The sequence below is a fragment of the Mesoplodon densirostris genome, chromosome 1 (assembly GCF_025265405.1).
Source record: "Mesoplodon densirostris isolate mMesDen1 chromosome 1, mMesDen1 primary haplotype, whole genome shotgun sequence".
Taxonomy (NCBI): domain Eukaryota; kingdom Metazoa; phylum Chordata; class Mammalia; order Artiodactyla; family Ziphiidae; genus Mesoplodon; species Mesoplodon densirostris.
The window spans coordinates 216,637,149-216,656,570 of record NC_082661.1 but is presented as its reverse complement, the minus strand read 5'-3'; the positions used below and the strand labels follow the sequence as shown (position 1 = coordinate 216,656,570).

Here is a 19,422-nt window from a genome sequence, read left to right as displayed (position 1 = left end):
CTGTTATTTCCATTTAGTGCTTAGGCTAGAACCGGCCGTACCGTGCTCCTTCAATTCAGAAACAAGAGTTTACTTACTGAGCATACAAAGCAAGTGTCGTGCCAGGTGTAGGCCAGAGCTTCCAGGAACATGTCACCAGCTTCTATGGGAAACTCACATCCATGGCATATAGTGCCAAAGAGGGCATAATAATCTGTATTGGGGCAGGGGTAGGGGTAGACACAATTTAAACACGACAAAGCTTTAGAATGATAGGTTTTAGAAAAGAGCAACAAAATGGGAATTAAGTGAGATGATGAAGACAAAGTTACTAGTAACTGGAAAATTTTCAGATGGCATAAAATTTGGCTTGAGATACATGCGTCGTATATTTCAGGTTATCCCTGGTAAACGTTATATACGCAACTTAACATCCTCTATTGTATTTTTCCATATAATACTCCTCAGTTCTGTCCAACTTCTTAAATGCCCAAATATGCACGAAGAACACTGTTCTCTGATAAGTTATCAATAGCCACAACTGTTTCAATAAAATGTAAGAGAACTTCCAGTAACTAGTAACAATAAGACTAATGAACATAAATGAAGAAGAAATACCTGATATTAGCAAATTTCATAGCACATCTGATTTGGTAAGGAAGAAAAACAAGTCACAGGAAACCTCCATGAATAAATGCTGTGACTGAGTTTCTGGCTGGACTGTATCACAACAATATTAGCCACCATTTCTTTTGCTGTATTTTCTTTTCCATTTTATGACTTCACGCTGAAAATCCTTAGCCAGAGAACACCTCTTACTTGACACAGATTAGAGTCATAAAATATTAATATCTTCCTTCTGAAGAGAGCAGTTTTGACAAAATGTCTCTGTATTATCACTAAATTAGAACTTACTGGCAATTTTCTTTTCTTTTCTGCAGCTGCTCTTACTATGTGTGTTCACCCATGGTTCACTCTGTGACTTTGGACACTTCCAATCCCACCTGGGCTGGAGGAGAAAGTAGGCTACCACCCGCGGCGCGAGTCACCTTTCCAGCAATCCTCAATACTCCTCAGTGCCAGCTGTTCAACACACACCCACAGAGCCCCACTGTGCACCAGGCGCTGTTCTAGGCACTGGTTGGGGGCACAGGGGAGAAGACAGACGGGGCTGTTCATCTCGTGGGACTTACAGTCTCATTGGGAGCAGGATGTCGTCATTTATTATATTTTAAAAATAAATGATAATAAACAACTTCAGACTGTGATAAAGACCATAAAGGAAAGAAAAGAGTGATGTGATAAAGAATAACTGGGGGAGGTGTATAACACTACACTCTAGACGGGGGTTAGGAAAGGCTTCCCTGAGGAGAAAACAGTTGTGCTGTGACTTGAAAAAAAGGGGGGCAGAAATCACCTCTGAAAAGCTGGGGAAGGACATTCCAGTCAGAAGAAATAGCAAGTACAAAAGCCCTGACGCCGGAAGTATCCAGCAGGTTCAGAAACAACCAAGGGGCCGGGTACGGCTGGAATCCAGTGACGGAAAAGCAGGTGGAGGAGGTAAGGTTGGCAAAGCTGGCCCTGGGGAGGAGTATAGTTTTTACTCTAGTGGAAGCCATAAGGGTGTCAAGCACAAGCTGATTCACATTCACACAAGTATTACTGTAGCTCTCTGAGGGTAGGGGGGAAGAAGATAAACCATTTTGGCTGGCCATTATAACGCCCAGGCAAAGAGTGAGGGTGAACTGGATTTAGTGGGGACAGTGGAGGTGAGAGAAGTGAATGAATTCCATATCCACTGGGGGTAGAACTGTTAGAATTTACTAATTAGATTGGGCAAAGGAGGGTCAAGTCATGTTGACCTGCCTCCAATTAGAAGCTGACTGCTTCTTTAACTTGACTACTATGGACTATTCCCTTTGTCCAGCACCACCCTTTGAACTGCAAGGTAGAACAACAATAAAACCCCATAGTGGTAATGCAGGGGTACTGAGTGGAGGCATAATAAAGGAAAAATATGTTATTTTTTGAAACATGTATGTGGAGTAGTAATATCTAAGTAACGATAATATTAATAAATAAGTGCTAAGAAAGCTCACTTATAGTCTTTGGGAAGGAAAAGGAAATGTTCACAGTTTAGGTAATAGGGCAAATGTCATAGACTGTTCTTTAGAGCCTGTTTATTAAAAAATAATCTTAACCAAGGGAGCAGTCCAAACCACAATTACCCTCCCATTCAGTAAAAGTAACAAAGGATTTCCAACTTGTTGTTAAAGCAGTGGTCTTCAAGAGCATATCACTACTATATTCAAAAGTTGAGTATTTCTCGTTTTTGTTTTTTTTGTGTGTTACGCGGGCCCCTCCCGTTGCGGAGCACAGGCTCCGGACGCGCAGGCTCAGCGGCCATGGCTCACGGGCCTAGCCGCTCTGCGGCATGTGGGATCTTCCTGGACCAGGGCACGAACCCGTGTCCCCTGCATCGGCAGGCTGACTCTCAACCACTGCGCCACCAGGGAAGCCCGAATATTTCTCATTTTTATAACCACTAAAAGTTCACTAGTGGAGTGTAAGGGGTGGCTTTAAGCTACATGATTTGGTACGATTTATATCCAGAAGCTATTCAGGATTCAAGAATAATAGTTTTCTAAATTGCTTACATGGTCATTTCTCTTAACGAAGCTGGGAATATGTTTTGACCACGTCACATGAAAATCTTACATAGTTTTTTTGCTATATATTTAAAGTAACATTAAGCGCCCCTAGAACATCCAGCAAAACTATTTTGCCCAATATTTTCTTTCAGCTTTATAGCACTATAAGGGATAATGTTTTGTCTTCATTCAAAACTTAAGAAGCTCCTGGCTTTAGGATCTTACCAGTCTCACAGTAGGGCTCACCGTCCTCCAAGTGAAAGACATTATTACGAATAGGTTTTCCACAGGCCACACACACAAAACAGGAAACATGCCAAGTCTGTTTCAAAGCATTGATGACTTCCTGTTATAGAAAGGAAATGGATGTAAAGAAAGGTGATCATTATTCTACTAGCTGTACCAATACAGTCCTTTTAAACTGACCCAAAGTAGACATACATGCTTTGTCTTTGCCTAAGCTTTTCATCTAATGAACTAGAGATATTTAAGGACAGACTCACGAATCATTTAAACTGATGCATCATATAAAATATGCATTTTCACAAATGCACATCAATAAACTTACTTAAAGAATGAGTAGTGTTATTTAAACATTATAAATGTGGTGAATCCAAGTAAGCATTTCATAAGTGTTTGCTACCCTACATTCTGCTTTCCCTGAAAGGGTGTCAGGAAACATTAACTTGTAAAGATTTCACAGTATTATCTTGAAAATGTCATGGAGGAATGGCAAAACACTTAAAAACTAAAACAAGCCTATACTGTGTCGCAGGATGGAAGCAACAACTTAATCAGTGTAACCCAATCATGTTTAACACATGGTTAGGATCTTGGAAATCAGCTATGGCTGTACTAAGCACACATTCATATGACTGTCTAAAATTTGAACCATAAAGCATGGATTCTAGTCAACAATAGTCCTATGGTTACATATACCAAATATCAAAGACTTGGGCCAGATTTTAATTAGTAAAAGAAGTTCTAGGGAGTTGGGTTTGCAAGGAATTGTTTCTTTGAATTGACAGAACGAGATGGAGTCATTAAAAATCATTTTTGAAGAATAGTTAACATTATAGGAATTTACTCTTTCCACAACATTTATCACAAAAAGGAGGATGCTATACATAAAGTATGGCTACAATTTTATAAATGAATGACTCATAAGGAGCAAACTGGAAGAAAACACATCCTAAGGTTAACAGGAACTCTCTGGGACTGGTAAATATATAGATCATTTTAATTTTATTCTTTACATGTTTTGTATTTTCTAATTGTTGTAGAGAGAAACATTTTCTTTTCTAATAAAAAATATTGTCCAAATAAAAGACAGAAAAAAGAAAATGATATAGATAAGTTATTGGCCATAGAAAATGCCATATTTCACTACTGAAGGGCTATGGGAAGAAATGGCAGTTATTTATATCCAAAGAGATCACCATGAACATGTACAAGTGGACATTCAACCAAATCATTTCCCAAGGCTTCTGGTATCTATTCAACTTTCTATCCTTGAGACAGATTGCTATCCCTTCTTTAATAGGTTATCAAACAACTAAAACACAATCCAGAAAATCTGTCCCTTTAGTGAAGTTCTGGCCCATGTCTGAAGCAATGAGTTTAAGACTTCCATTTCCTAGAACCTCATTTGGTGCTAAGACTCTTACTTGACTTTATTAATCATTCTAGAACTCATGGAATACATTTATATACTAAAACAGTATTAATGTATTCTACTTATTATTTGTCATTTGAAAAGGTACAGCCTGAATCATTCTCCTCTTTTCCTCTTCACATATTGTACAAATTAATAATATAGGAATATTCCGGTAGTTTATTTATAATTTTAAAGTGTCTTCAAAGTTTTAGACCCATTTAAAGATGTATTCTAAAATTAAGGCTACTCAGTAATTCCTACTAGCTTTTATCTCAATTGGTATGAATTACAGTTTCATTATTGTATTTTCATATTGAGAATATTAGAACTCAGCAATGTAATTTCTAAATTTTGCATGAGTTGTATGAGTTTCATATGAGTCCAGGCACCTTGGCTGCTTCTAAAGTAAAATTTCAGCTCCTGGTCACCCACAGGAAATGCCTTACCCTTACTTCACAACTGCAAATTGGGTATTCCAGAGTAGGAAATTCATTAATTCATCATTATTTATTATGTATCTGAATCTTAAATTACTCCCTTTTTGTTAAAAAAAAAGGTGTGGCTTGATTATTTTTCTATCACATGTATACTCTCATAAAACTGAAGTTATATTTTTAAACATTATATGCATTCAAGAAAAATATATCATTTATAAGCCTCATGTTTTATATATTTCATGAGATCTGTGCCCTGAGCTTGAACCCTGACAGATGGGGAAGTGCTACTCCTATAAAAGTGATGGAATTTAATTTCAAACAGTGAAGGTGTCAATTCTGAGAACTCAGATGTGTGTGGTCCTGTGTGACCTCTTCATTCCTGAGCAAACAGGGTCCTGTGGAGGTAGCACACCCACAGTAAATTATTTTTTCCCCACAGTGGCTAGACTTTCACTAGACAAGCCAGCACTCAGTAAGACAAAACCAAAGACAACTTAACCCCATGAGTCTGATAAGACTTCTACAGAGGTCTATTTAGTTTTGTTTTGCAAAAATAAATAGTGGTGAAAGCAGAGAGGGGATCAAGCAAGAAGAAAATAGAGAGTAAAAATGACAGAAGGGTTTCATACCAAAAAATTGTTCTGCTTGAAAACTCACTGGGAGTGAAAAGGTTTCCTATACTTACTCCGAGGATCTTCCTCTGGCATCGACCACATACAGGGGCAAAGAATCTCTCATAGCAGAGCTCACAATACAGGGCTCCCTGCTCCTCCACGAATCCAATGTAGGCCATTGTATTTTTGCAGTGAGCACAGTTAAATTCTTCTGGGTGCCAAGATTTCCCCAGAGCCACTAGGAATGGTCCCCTGCCAAAAGAAAAGAGATCAAGTTGGCTTAGGAATAAAGGTTTCTAGGTAGCCTGAAGAGGACCTCTTGTACGCAATGTCCAAACAATTAATACTTGCTCAATTCTCCTTCTCAAGGGTGCTGGAAATTTACATAGGAACTCTGCGCATCGAAGTGAAAAGGACAGGAGAGAGGAATAAGCACTGAAGGGATTCCTTCAAGAAAGGCCATCTCTGCCCCCCTGGTTTTCTGTATTCAAGGGATTTGGTAGTTAGGGTTTTTGAGCTGCAATGAGTGAGTGCCTCATGATTACGACTGAGAATGAGAATATTAACTGTGACAGAAAATGAAGTAACCTAGAAAAAAATACATGGGCTAGGCAGAAATGAGAGTTCGAAATTTCCATAAAATAAACAAAAGGAAAAAAATCTCTATTTGGTAATGTCAGCATCTTAAAAACAGTAACAATTATTACTGGAAAAAACATTCTAGTCAATTTCTCTTCCCCATACATGGTTTCTTATACTTATTTCTCAACTTTGTTAAACACACCAAATCCTCCCCCTCCAAAATGACTACAGAAATTATAAACTGGGTATAGAGATGGTTTGCAGCTACTTAGAAAGGTTTTATTTAATTTAAACATGACTGATTTTTAATGTACATTTGTATCAAGGTAAGAAATGTTTGTAAAGTGATTTTTTTCCATTAAATACTATACAGCCATGAACTGATAAGATGGGTTTGGTTTGCTTGACAGGAATCCATTATGAAGCTTTATCTAGTCATGAAGCCTGCGGAGATTAACCTTTCTAGCCTCTGCAACATACTTTTCAGTAGCTACCTCACACTAATTTTTATTTATAGAGTGGCTTTACCTCCAAGGCACTTTTACACTTATCTAATTTGTCCATGCAACATTCCTGTGAGACAGACCAGGGCAGTTATTATGAACCCAGTTTAACAGATGGAGAAGCTAGGATACAGAATGTTCACAAGGTATGACATATATCATAAAATCACTGATTGAATGAAGGCCAGAAGCTGAATTTCCTGATTTCTATGACACTGCTCTAGTCATGTCTCTGATCACACTACCATCAATTATCATCACTGAGAAACCACAGGGTAACTAATTCTTAGTAAGCATAGGATATCTGACTTTTAGATAGATTATTAGTGGGAAAAGTCACAGTAACGAGCATCACAAAGTCGAAACATTTTTTACTTTGACAATAACAGAAACCTTGGTATTCAGTAACTATCTTCCATTGGGAAATTCTTTGCAAATACACTGTCATTTTCTCAGAACCAGCACCTAATTCTGCCAGAGTCAGGTAAATAGAAAGATCCTTGATGAATGATTAAAATGTGTTCTGTGGGGATAAGAGGGTATTTTTTGCCTACTTTTTGTTAACTTGTTTCTTATTACTAATATGACGCCATTTTGTATAAGCTAGTGCATGCAACTCTCTTAACATTTGAGAAAAGTAGTTTATTATTATTATTTTTTTAAACTTTAGGGTACCATTTTTGTTACCACTAACAAGGAATGCCTTTGTTAACTAATTCCTGCCAGGAAAAAAAAAGGGCTACAGATCACTTATTCTGTAACCAAATATGTTGCTTTTGGTAGGCTGTCCCTCAACTTGTAACTCGTTTATAAACTACAGTCCTACTCAAGTCTTCATTTCATTTTCTCAGGATATACCTGGCAAGTAGTTTACCTTCAAAGATAAGCCAAAGAGTCACAATGCTCAAAGCCAGACAAAGTTTTAGGAGAGCACTTAGCTTTTCCACCAGGTAGGTATCTCGTTATGTATGCCTGAAAAATCTGCCAGGCTAAATTTACTGTGTAAATTTAGAGTATGGTAGAACTTTAGGGTTTTATGCAATGATTTGCCTGGACATTAAAGCAGATTCTAAACTATTTACTAGGGTGAATTTATCAGGGCACATCTTCAGCTCATCCAGAAGGGTGGATAGCCCCTGAGGCCAGTATCCTTAATGACTCTTCAGTTTGCAAAAGAAGTCGATTCAACCTCAACTTCCACTTTCTGTTAAAGCATAAGTGTTAGTATGCACTTGGAAGAAAGAGTTTTCCTCTTAAAACATGCCCATCAGTGCTACCAAATATTTAACAAACTTCATCTGAGGGAAAAAAAGACATTTAAGAACAGCTGATTGCATTTTCTAGACTTTCTAAAATATGTGTTGAGATCAACTCAGAGAACCCTGTTCTGTGACTCGGAGCAGACTGGGCCTGACCCATCCCACAGGGTAATTCCTTTAATGATGGGTGCTAAGTGTGACACCATCAGTCTGCACTGACACTTATGAAAGGAAACAGCCCCACGAAATCCACCCCTGCTCTTCCTGGAAGTTCCTGTTGAGAGTGCTGTTTGTTAGATCACACATGGCCTTTTTTTTTTTTTTTTTTTTTTGCGTTACGTGGGCCTCTCGCTGTTGTGGCATCTCCCATTGCGGAGCACAGGCTCTGGACGCTCAGGCTCAGCGGCCATGGCTCACGGGCCCAGCCGCTCCACGGCACGTGGGATCCTCCCGGACCGGGGCACGAACCCGTGTCCCCTGCATCGGCAGGCGGACTCTCAACCACTGCACCACCAGGGAAGCCCACACATGGCCATTTTTACATGGATTCCTTGGAGAAGTTCCTTTCAGGTTTTTGTAACAAGAACGGTTTTGCTTCTTCTGGGCAAGAGATTTTATTTTTTTATCTCACTGAACAGTAATTTGCAAAATTAATTTTCTTTTTTTGTCAGCTGCTAGAAGGCTTACAGCCAAATTCAGTCTAACCATAGGCAAGTATACATGTCATTACTGTCCAGACACAAAGACAAATTTTTCTCCAGTCTTCATTTTTAATAGTCCCATCCATGATTTTCATTCTTCTTTTGCTCCCTTTTGTAATTTAGAAGGTTTTCTTATATTTCATATATTCTTAAAAAGTCTTTTGAAAGCTTTCTGGGATAGAGTCCACTATAAATAAATAAATAACCCACCAAAAGGGTATTTTAAGGTATTTACTTAAGTTTCTTTATCAACTTTGAATAGTGAACAATCTTAACGACAGTAAAGAAACTCCCTCTGCACCTTTAAAAAGTGAGTTGACAGTGACCTGTGCTCCTGCCAGCCCTCCTTTCTTACATAAACAGGCTCTGTGCAGATACTCCTCGGCTGAACTGAAAGAGCATCTTCCCCATCAATGCCACTGAAGTTATGTATAAACAACAAAATCTGGGCTTCCCTGGTGGTACAGTGGTTGAGGGTCCGCCTGCCGATGCAGGGGATGCGGGTTCGTGCCCTGGTCCGGGAAGATCCCACATGCAGCGGAGCAGCTGGGCCCGTGAGTCACGGCCACTGAGCCTGCGCGTCCAGAGCCTGTGCTCGGCAACGGGAGAGGCCACAGCAGTGAGAGGCCCACGTACCGCAAAAAAAAAAAAAAAAAAAAAAATCTCATATATAACAAGAGTCCTGTCTTATCTGTGTCAGCAGAGACTAATTTAACAAATTCATGAACACAGAATGAACAGAATACGTTCTTCTTATCCCAGGTAGGATTGGGTTTCCGTCTGGGAACTGGAAGGCAGGCTTGCATAACTGCACAGTGGAATGAAGCACTCAGCTCCCTCTCAGAGCCCTCGGTGCCCATGAACCTCCCTGAATCCCTGCTGACGGACAAGTGAAGGAAGGGGAGACAGCTGAAGCACTGATTGGCTGAGAGAGCAGAGCTATGGCGTGGAACTTTTCACCCTGTTCATCTTCTGTGAGATTGATGCCAAAAATATATATATATTAATAATGGAAGGAAAGGTAGGGAAGGATGCTAAGGGAAATAATTCAGAGAAAAAGAACAGCTTAGTCAGAAAGGTGAAAAGAACTGCAAATTTCAATAGGCACAGCTAATAGGGATTTAGGTTGAAAATCAAATGCTTACTTCTTCTTCTTCTTTTTTTTTTTTTGACCACAATACCACAGTAGGTTTATTGAACATCCACCATTCTCATACAGATACAAAATTAAAGAAATAGAAAAAAATTTTTCCTGGTGATGAGAACTCTTAGGATTTACTCTCTTAACTTTCAAAGGTAACATACAGCACTGTTGATTCAAAGGCTTACTTCTTGCTTCTCTTTGTTATTTAATTCTTAACAGTAACCCTCACTGATAGAACTTAACTCTACAAATAGATGGAGAAAACATCAGAGAAGTTAGGCAACTTCTCTGAGATGATGTGGATCATGAACTGGAAAGCTAGAATCCTCCAGGGCCCAGCTACTACAGGTTAAAATTTTTTATTTAACCAAAAGTTAACTGCATCAAAAGAAGTTAAAAACAAAAAAAGAAAGTTAAAAAAAATCAAAATAAGATAATTAACAAAAGTTAAAAACAAAGCCACATAAAAAATAACTCACATGCTCAAAAATAAATATGGAATCCAATAGTTGGCTACAGGGATCACTAAAGCAGTAGATGTGACATATTATACCAGATCCATATGTATATAAGTATTGAAATCACCAAAATGAATTCCCATTATTAAAGATTTTCCTGAGGCAAGATTAATTTTTGAACTTTACAACTATGACAATTTAGAGCCCTATAGATATCTCATGACTTTTCCTCAGTACCATGATTCAGGACTCCTTACTATGGCTATAAGGGCAGTACATATATATTACTTATATTACCAGGGTACTATGTACTGCTCATGACACTTATATTACTGCATTATGGTTATCTATGTCAGGTCTCTGGCTTCCTTATCAGATGATAAAATACATGAAATCAGGGACTGCCTCTTAACATTTATATACTATGGTGCTAGTATGACAACTTGCACTTAAGTTTTTTTTTTAATATATTAAAAAAATTTGAGATGTAATTGACATATAACACTGTATAAATGTAAGGTGCACAATGTGTTGGTTTGATACGTTTATGTATTGCAATATGATTACCCACCTTAGCATTAGCTAATACTTTATAAGTTTTTGATGAATATTAGACTATTGAACTTTATTGCTTGCAATTTCTTTCAAATAAAAGTAATTGGTTGTTGAAGCTAGATAATCCCCATCTCTCCTCTTTGCACCAACAGGATTCTGGAGGTATCTTTATTAGACTTACCACATTGATATGGCTGTTGATTTGCTTGTCTGTATTTTTTACCAGAGTGTAACAGTATTAATTTGCTAGAACTGCCTTAACAAGGTGCCACAGATGGGATGGCTTAAACAACAGGAATTAACTTTTTCACAGTTTTGGAGGTTAGAAGTCTAAGACCAAGATGTTGGCAGGGTTAAACTCTTCTAAGGCTTGTAGATGGTCACCTTCACCTGGTCTTCCCTCTGTATGTGTGTGTGTCCTAATCTCTTCTTTTTTTTTTTTTTTTTTTTTTTTTTGCGGTATGCGGGCCTCTCACTGTTGTGGTCTCTCCCGTTGCGGAGCACAGGCTCTGGATGCGCAGGCTCAGCGGCCATGGCTCACGGGCCCAGCCGCTCCGCGGCATATGGGATCCTCCCAGACCGGGGCACGAACCCGTATCCCCTGCAACGGCAGGCGGACTCTCAACCACTGCGCCACCAGGGAGGCCCCTAATCTCTTCTTAAAAGGACACCAGTCATACTGGATTAGAGCCCATCCTAATGACCTCACTTTACCTCTTAAGGATCCTATCTCCAGATACAGTCACAGTGAGATATTGGGGGTTAGGATTTCAACATATGAATTTTGGGGGGACACAATTCAGTCTATAACAGTAACTTCCTTAAGGGAAGGGAGTAAATATGTCTTTGATTTCTGTATCACTGTTATTTAAAGGAGGTGGCACATAAAATACTCAATGAGCACTGCTTATAGGATGGCTATATTTCTACGAGAAATAGAAATATAGTCATCCTATAGTCTCGTCTATAGTTAGACGAGAAACTGGAAAAGTAAACCTCTCATCCCCTCGGTCATCTCTATGAGTCTAGGAATGCATGTATGGGGTACAAAGTCATTTGGTGGGGAGGAAAGAACCTGTAACTGTTCGGCCTATCTATTACTTTCTCCTTTCTCACTTACCCACTCTAACGTTATGAAGAAGAGTACCTTGCCACACTCAAGTTATGACAGGTCTGCTTAAGCTGTTTTTTCCCCTGATTTAATATAGTAGTATATATGATTACATGTATATAGAGTCACAATATTTATATATATTATATATTTATATATCTTGGTATGTATTTTCTTTACACAAAGTTCGAATCATTTTATTTAGAGTTCTACAGTTCTTTTTTAATCTTAATACTATAACTTTTTCCTAAGCAGTGGAAGTTAAAAGCATGACTATAATTTAAAGTTAGATCTGAGCTCAAATGCAGGTTTTACCATTTACTATCTACGTAACTTCAGCAAATCTGTAACTTTTCTGTGCCTCAGTTTTCTCATCTGTGAAATTAGGCAATTATAATAACTGTCTTACAACGTTATAAGAATTTAATGAGAATTCAGTTAAAATTCTTAACACAGTATTTGGCATATGCTACGAATACATTAAACAATTATTATCCAAAAACAGCATCTTAACAGCACTATAATATTACATCATATAGATGCTGAACATTTTGTCCTTTCCAATTTTTCACTACAGTAGATCTGAAATCTTGGTCTATGCCTTGCTCATAAATCTTGGTCTATGTCTTTGGTTGTTTCTTTAAATGGAAGGACTAACACATTAAGCCAAGAAGCCTTTTATTTTCAAGTAAAATCTTAACCAGAAAGGAAAATAAATAAAACCTATTAATAATGGAGTGCTCAGAGATAGAACTGGATGGTGAGACAGGCAAAAAACTCTGTTGGCTTCTTCCTGGGGTAACTGAGATGGCCCTCCTTATGAGAAAAGTTTGAAAATAAGTGAGCAGGAAATCAATCAATAATGTTAAAATTTTCTCTGTCACTGGAATAAACAATGAGTTGTCTGAATGTGATTGTTCTGGTGCTGGACTGTAGGCAAAGACAGGATAATAGCATTGTGGTTGTTTGTTTTTTTTTAAGCATTTCATATCAAAGAAGAAATCAAGCACCATGAATCCCTTACTTCTTTCACCAAAATGCTAAGAAGCTAAATGTGAATGGTCCATTTAACTTCATGTAATACAAGTGGATTTTAATGCCACTAGATGTAACAGTTCAGAAATAAGCTAGTGTTTTCATAAGCCCGTTCTACCAGAGAAACTAAATATGGCTTTGGCTATATTAGTAGCCTGATTTTCTGTTTCCCTATTATATCAGCATTCCAAACAGTCAATCTGTTCATGAGTATGAATTGAAGAGATGGTACTTCTATCATAAATGGATTGGAAATGTTCTAGAGCAATTTAATCAGAGCTTCAGTAGAATTTCCTAAAATGTAACGTTCTATCCATCTGTAAAAGGCAACTAACTAATCAAAGTATTGCCTAAATAATACAATTTAGGCAAAACATCCATAATCTTTTCAAGATTCAAATAAACCAAAGAATTATAAACATCAGCTGAAAATAAAATGATCTATGGAGTTTTAAGCTAAAAATATGTTCATTAAGAGATAATCAGTTCAGTACTAACATTCAGTGAACCAGGTTTCTGAGATTTTCCAAAAACAATGAACTTTTCTAAAAAAATAAATAAATAAAACATAAAATTTGCCTTTACTTAAAAATATTTTTGAAAATTTGAAACACTTAGAAAATAAATATAAAACAATATAAATTATAAACAAATAATGTAAATTACACTGTGTAAAACAAAACAACAATATAAACTATAAAATAATCTTAAACTTCTCAGGTTCTGCCAGGTTACAATATTCTATCCTGAAAGTATCAAGCCTACAACTGCAGCTTGTTTTTAAAACAGGTGTCCAAGAGAATGTCACTTGACCTAATGCCTCCTTGCTTTGGTAAGTGGTAATGACCCTGAGGCCAAGAACTAGAATTATGCTTTGACTAGCTCTCTGAACTGACCACAATCTATTCAAGCTGCTTTAGCATTTGAGCACCAAGCAAATGTGCTATGTTAATTACTGTTATAGGATCTTGACATGAGCTAATACCTGTTCCTGTTAACTTCCCCAGTAAATGAAGCGCTAATGCTTAATTGATAACAAGTGCTGAGATAATCCAGAGTAGTATAAAATTTAACAGATGAGGGGGCAATAAGTGGTGGCCATTCATGTTTTTAATGTAATATTTATTTTACTTGGCAGAAGACTGTGCATTAAAATTATATCCTAGGCTAGCATTAAAAACTGAAACCATGGCAGTTAGGGGTGGGGAATGTAATTTCTATTTTGATCTTCATATATTCTCCATACTAGGTTTTTCAGATGTGCTGGCAGTGGTGATAGTAGGATATCACAGAATTTTATAATCAGATAACAAGAGTCAGAAAATGATATGGTTTGACATTTTGTTAATCCATGCAGTAATCACTTGCTTATTACAACAGGACACAAACAGCAGCGACTCCTGTCTCCATAAAGGGTGTTTTTCTCCAGACTGTAGTATCCCCACATACCAGTCTACATAACCAAAGTACCATAACTTACAGAAACAATGTTACAAGTCAAAACTTATTTTTATTAATATTAACCTTAAAAACATAACCCTATATAGAGTTAGTAATTAAAAACACTGCTTCATTTATTGAGACAAAGCAGTATCACACTAGATTCTATAATAGTTTAAATATTTCTGTTAAGACTCTATAGTAGTACTTTTAAAAAAATGTCTCTAACCAAATTGATACTATGACCTGAAGGATGAGTGCGTCTAGAGTCATGTATGATCTCTTCAGGTCAAATGTTGACCGAATGCCTTCTGTGTGTCGGATACTGTGCTAGACTCTGGAAACCTCTACTGATTTTCTGCTTCTCCCCATAAACCATTATTACCCCTCCCACTGCAGCTGGCTAATTCTTATACAGCAGGTGCTCACTGTGGAAAATACAAACTAAGGGAAAAATAACAGCTTGCAAAATATCATGATTTCATTTCTGTAAAACAACATCTGTCCTTATGTGTGTGTGTTTTAAAAGTGTGAACTAAAATACTAATAGTGGTTACCTTGGGATGTGGAATTATGTATGAACTCTTATTTTCGCTTTCTGTTTTTCTATATTTTGGAAATGTCACAATGAACACAGACTACCTTTAAAAGGCAAAAGCTATTTTTCAAAAAATCATGTACTCTGTGCTGTGCTCTTGACACATTTATTATTTAATAGTGAATTAAGGAGAAGAATATTTATATTTCGTTCTTAAATAAGATATTGAGACTCCCTGTGCTCCATTTTAAGTAGTAACTAGAAACATTATCCTAAGCAATAATTATGTAAGAGAGGAGGGGAAAATGCAAGTAAGTCTTAAACTTTTTCAGCTTTAGAGGAGCTGTTGTTTCAACTATTACAAAACAGGGTAAAGTAAAAATGAGGAGAGAGCTTGAGCAGTCATTTCAAGTAGTCATCTGTTACTGCCAACAAGACAGAACTCACAGAGGCAACAGGGTCCTCTGGTGGGATCCCTGCATTAACATTCACACCTAAACCTCATAACATTTTAAAAGTCACTTGTTCAGAAACGCTGAGGTTTATAAGTGCCAGTGTAATACACTCACTTAAGAGCTTACTTTTAGTCTTTTCTGCTTATCGGAATTAAAGAAACAATAAAATACATTGGGATAAAAATATTTTAAAGAAGCAGATTATGACCTAATCTAAAATGTAACGCATTTATGAATAGATCTGAAGGTAATTATATCTTTTAGAGCTTAGGTATTCGAAAATCCAATCTTCTTTTCTCAAGGACTCAAAGTTCTTTATTTTACATCATTAGTTATTTTTCATCTAAATGAAACTCCTCACATTTATAATTTGTGAAATAATGAAGTCCTTTGGGGTCCCTTTGAGTCTTAATATTTTATTATTCTCTGAAAAGCCACATTAATCATTATTTTCCCTTAGTTCTGATAGGAATTAATAACTGACTAAATTGGTATTTTTAGTTTTATTATCACAGAGCCCAGAATTACTTTTTATTAAAAAGATTCTAACAAATGTATATATATTCATATGTGTCTACTTTAATACTACTATATAGAAATATAGCAAGAATATTTTCACTACTAAATTCCTAATCTTTCAGAATATTAAAAAAAATCCATATTGGTATTAAGTCCTTTCAAGAAAAATTTAAAATCAAATAACCAACCTGATGACCTGGTTGCAGTGGGCACACATCGGAGTTCGTTTCCCTGCGGGAATGTGCTCGGCCCTTTGCACCAAAGTGTCCTCATTACTGGGCTGGGGCTGCCTTTCGGCTGAGTTGGCTGATGCCACTGCTCCTGTGGATGTCCCACTGCTTGCAACTCTTCCAGTAGAAGGTGCTAGGAGTTAAAACAGAAGAATCAGAATGACAACAAGCCAAATATAAACTTTTCCTAATAATCAAATAATAACATTACTTTAAAAAATAATCTATCCACTCACTTCTTTACTCATTTACTCACACTTACGGAGAGGTTACGGACCAAACAGTGGTCTGAGACTACAGAGTTAAAAAAGAAAAATTCAAGGATTACAACCCAGTGAAAGACTTAGGACAGATGACTGCAGAGGGTTTTGTAGGAAAAGCAGAATCACCTCTGCTTCCAAGAGGAGATATGGTTAATGTTGAATATTGATGTTGAAATATTTCTAGTCATCCAGACATCTCTGCCAACCATTAATTAGATTTAACTCAAAATATGTCATAGCACATTAGAGATTTCAATGTGTTGAAGATAAAAGCAAAAATGAACTCCCTATATTCTGTCTCTTCCTGTACTGCCTAAGTAGACTGTGAAATCGGTCACCCGGTCATATAAGGCAGATACATAAGCATCATCCTAGGGCCTTCCTCTCCCTCCTCTGAGGTTATAATGGGTCCTGCTGACTTTACATCACAAATGGTTCTTGATTTTGCCCCCTCGTCTCCATTCCTACAATACTGTCCTGGTTCATGTCCTCAAAGTCTCCCACCTGGACTAACCACCAAATGTCTTGTCCTCCTTAAATTCATACTCCCACTGCCACCGAGGACTGAAATCTTATCTGATCACAGCTCTGCATAAACCATTTCAAGGACCTCATTCTTCTCTGACCACTGAGTGTAGTCCAATCTTCTAAGCACCACATACAGGTCCCTCCAGCGGTCTCTGCCTGCTGCACAGCCTCATCTGTCACCATCCTCTGCCTTTCTCTTCATGCTACAGTGAATACAAAACTACCTCATTTCCCCTGTGAATGGGGCTATCTATTCACAGCCTGTCCTCACCTCAATTCTCTACCATTCTTCCTATTCACCTAGTAACCACCACTCATTAAGATGCAGCCCAGTCTGACTGGTGTGAGGTGATACCTCATTGTAGTTTTGATTTGCATTTCTCTACAATAAATGCTGGAGAAGGTTTGCGGAAAAGGGAACCCTCATACACTGTTGGTGGGAATGTAAATTGATACAGCCACTATGGAGAACAGTATGGAGGTTCCTTAAAAAACTAAAAATAGAACTAACATATGACCCAGCAATCCTACTACTGGGCATATACCCTGAGAAAACCATAATTCAAAAAGAGTCATGCACCACAATGTTCATTGCAGCTCTATTTACAACAGCCAGGACGTGGAAGCAACCTAAGTGTCCATCAACAGATGAATGGATACAGAAGACGTGCACATATATACAATGTAATATTACTCAGCCATAAAAAGAAACGAAATTGAGTTATTCGTAGTGAGGTGGATGGACCTAGAGTCTGTCATACAGAGTGAAGTAAGTCAGAAAGAGAAAAACAAATACCGTATGCTAACACATATATATGGAATCTAAGAAAAAAAAAAGGTTATGAAGAACCTAGGGGCAGGACAGGAATAAAGACGCAGACGTAGAGAATGGACTTGAGGACACGGGGAGGGGGTAGGGTAAGCTGGGACGAAGTGAGAGAGTGGCATGGACATATATACACTACCAAACGTAAAATAGATAGCTAGTGGGAAGCAGCTGCATAGCACAGGGAGACCAGCTAAGCGCTTTGTGACCACCTAGAGGAGTGGGATAGGGAGGGTGGGAGGGAGGGAGTCGCAAGAGGGAAGAGACATGGGGATATATGTATATGTATAGCTGATTCACTTTGTTATACAGCAGAATCTAACACACCATTGTAAAGCAATTCTACTCCAATAAAGATGTAAAAAAAAAAAAAGATGCAGCCCAGGAGTCAGCTGCTCCACAACTCCTCCCTGAACTATCTCTCCCCGCTTCCCCTTCCACATAATCCAGATTAAAATATTTTTTCCCATGTTCCCGTAATTTTCCGAACGACTAGATTATTGCCTCTACTACATATATTTGTGTCTTTTCTTCCCCAACTAGAGAGTAAGCTCCCTGAGGGCAGGAATTATGTCTTATTCTTCACCATAGCAACTAATACAGTGTATGGAATGAATAAATGAATGAATGAATGAGTAAAGTGGAATCAATACATAAATGAACAACAGCAAAAACTGCGAAGGATTAAAACCAACAGGTCTGCTACTCACCCATGAATGAGTAAAGTGGAATCAATACATAAATGAACAACAGCAAAAACTGCGAAGGATTAAAACCAACAGGTCTGCTACTCACCCACAGGTAATTAAAGTGTAGTGGAAGAGAAAAGGCATATATTCTAATGGTTGAAAAGGAACAACTTTTAAGAAAAGCATATAAATAATATAAATTGTGTGTGTATGTATGTGTGTATGGTTGTGTACGTGTGCATGTGTGCTGACAGGATTCACATTAAAGGCATGGTTAGAATTGGATAAGGTTAATTAGCATACTTGAAAGGCTATTTCTCCCTCACGAGAATAAAGCCTGTTTGCAATGATGTGCAACTGCAGATCCAGAAACCCTGCATTTATAAACACCTAGCACATCTCCTCCAGCACTCTGCTTGGCACTTGAGCTGTGAAATGGCACTTTACAGGCCAGGGAGCTCGACTAGTGCCCATGTTTCAAGTGAGTCAACTGGATTAGGAACACGTTTTCACTCTCTTAGACTCACACTTTCTCTTACAGAAATGCAAAAGAAAGTTACTGTAATGTTTGCTTTGTCTACTCTCTTCCTAATTCCCTCACTGGTTTGCATAGCACAATGCTCCTTCAATTTCTAGATCCAGGCCTGACTGCTCTTGGAGAGATGCAGATATGCATTTTCACTGCCACAAATCTTGTTCTTATCTTTAAATTCAAGACAGGCAACATGGATTTCATCTGCTCGCGCACATTAGCAGCTCATCCTCACTATCCCTGTATGTCTGCGTTCTCCCACTTACTCAGGCATGGCCCTCTGGCTCCTCGGTCCCTGTCAGCCCCCAGACCCTAAGAACTGTTCCCTTGGAAATGTTTCCAAGGTCTGTCCCTTAATCCAAACCCATGCTCTAGCCTTTGAGTCCTGGTCTTGAATCCCTGAAGTCTGGACAGTTACAAGTCTCCTAAGCAGTCTCTCTGTCTTCAGTCTCTTTTTCAGCCTATTCTGCTGGATTATTTTTCCAAATACACTACTCCGATCATATTTTCTTGCTTATAAAGCTTCCTTAACTCTTTCCTGCAAACTCTATGCATTCCTGACAGTCCAGTCCCTTCATGAGCTCACTCCAATCTTCTTTACAACCTTTTTTTTTTTTTTTTATGTTCACCCACATCCCCGCCATTATCATCTAACTCGGTGATCTTCATTTACCATTTAACTTGTGCCGTCCCTATTTGAAGGCACTATTCTCAAA

The 19,422-nt window shown here is 37.9% G+C and overlaps 1 protein-coding gene across 2 annotated transcripts in view; it reads right to left on the bottom strand.

Annotated features, from left to right (window-relative positions):
- PDLIM5 (PDZ and LIM domain 5) overlaps positions 1–19,422 on the bottom strand; it is a 229,439-nt gene that overhangs the window by 3,182 nt on the left and 206,835 nt on the right. For both annotated transcript variants that reach the window (XM_060115206.1, XM_060115211.1), the window contains 4 exons: positions 15,827–16,001; positions 5,410–5,590; positions 2,856–2,976; positions 78–193 (listed from right to left, as the gene is read on the bottom strand). In XM_060115206.1, the coding sequence (XP_059971189.1) occupies positions 78–193; positions 2,856–2,976; positions 5,410–5,590; positions 15,827–16,001 (593 nt within the window). The remainder of the gene's footprint in view (positions 1–77; positions 194–2,855; positions 2,977–5,409; positions 5,591–15,826; positions 16,002–19,422) is intronic.